Source organism: Anneissia japonica, unplaced genomic scaffold (genome assembly GCF_011630105.1).
Source record: "Anneissia japonica isolate Jap-2015-1 unplaced genomic scaffold, ASM1163010v1 scaffold1665_len535045_cov187, whole genome shotgun sequence".
Lineage (NCBI taxonomy): Eukaryota > Metazoa > Echinodermata > Crinoidea > Comatulida > Comatulidae > Anneissia > Anneissia japonica.
The window spans coordinates 61,860-62,950 of record NW_022727261.1 but is presented as its reverse complement, the minus strand read 5'-3'; the positions used below and the strand labels follow the sequence as shown (position 1 = coordinate 62,950).

Genomic DNA, 1,091 nt, shown 5'->3' with positions numbered 1-1,091 from the left:
TAGTCATGATGTACCCAAATATGGTCATGATGTGATGTCATCATGACCATATTTAGGCATGTCACATGTTTTTTGTCAAATAAATTCTGATAGTCTGGACAGGGTTTTAACAATGTGTTATGTTAGAAGTGCAATAAAACACCATCCATGCCAAATTATATAGACTCTCTCCTATTGTCTTACTGTACTTCGCGATCAGAAGTTGTTATTTTCTTATCAAAATGACTCAAATTGATCGATTGATTTATTAATGTTGATATGCTTCATTTAAATTGTGTTTTTACATATCTATCAAATATCCAATAAAGTCGTCATGGTCAGAACATTCGTCATGGCAACCATCAATAATTTTCCCCAACACTCGCACTGACCAACGCCCTCGTTCAAACTATTCAAGTGTGATGAAATTATTGATTATAATAGACTTGATCTTCCACCATGCTTGATCCATATAATGTCTATATAGTTACCAAGGTTATCTTTACTTATCTTTATTGTTTCCAAGTAACTGTATTGATTAAACGCAAATCAATGGCGAACTAGGTCCCAACTTGTGTTAGTTCGTTCTATTCAACACCAAACAGTTTTCAAACAAACGCGCATGATTCAACAAGCACATCGAATAGCACTCTTTACAATGAACGTTTTGGCAGTTCTACTTACTACAATTGTTTTAAGCAATTTATTCTGTAGATCAACTGTATCGTAAGTAAACATTGTCTATCTTTTATCTGTGGTTGAAGGGCTCGGTACCTGGTTGTACTTATTCTCAAAACATAATAATTGCACCCATACGACTACTCGCTAGCATACGTACAGCATTTCAAATTTAGTAGACTTTATTGCTAAATGTACAAACAATAAGTGAAAAAATAATAGATATGAAATTCGGACATTCTTTTATTGTAATACATTGCATTTACGTCTGTATATCTTAGAACTAGTATTAACGTAACAACGAATTATTAACTCAATACCGTAAAGGCAACTCTCACCGACTAAGCCAGGGGAAAGACTTGAAAGGGGACCCGGGATATTCATCCTAGTCCCCTGTGGGGTAAAACAAAACAATTTTGTGTTTCAATAACAAC

At 34.3% G+C, this 1,091-nt stretch overlaps 1 protein-coding gene across 1 annotated transcript in view; it reads left to right on the top strand.

The window, feature by feature from the left end:
- Positions 1-498: 498 nt before the first annotated feature.
- The window catches only part of LOC117113647 (gamma-aminobutyric acid receptor subunit beta-like), a 7,358-nt gene continuing 6,765 nt past the window's right edge, over positions 499-1,091 (top strand). Inside the window, exon 1 of the mRNA XM_033257051.1 lies at positions 499-705. Within this exon, the coding sequence (XP_033112942.1) occupies positions 602-705 (104 nt within the window). The 5' untranslated portion in view covers positions 499-601. The remainder of the gene's footprint in view (positions 706-1,091) is intronic.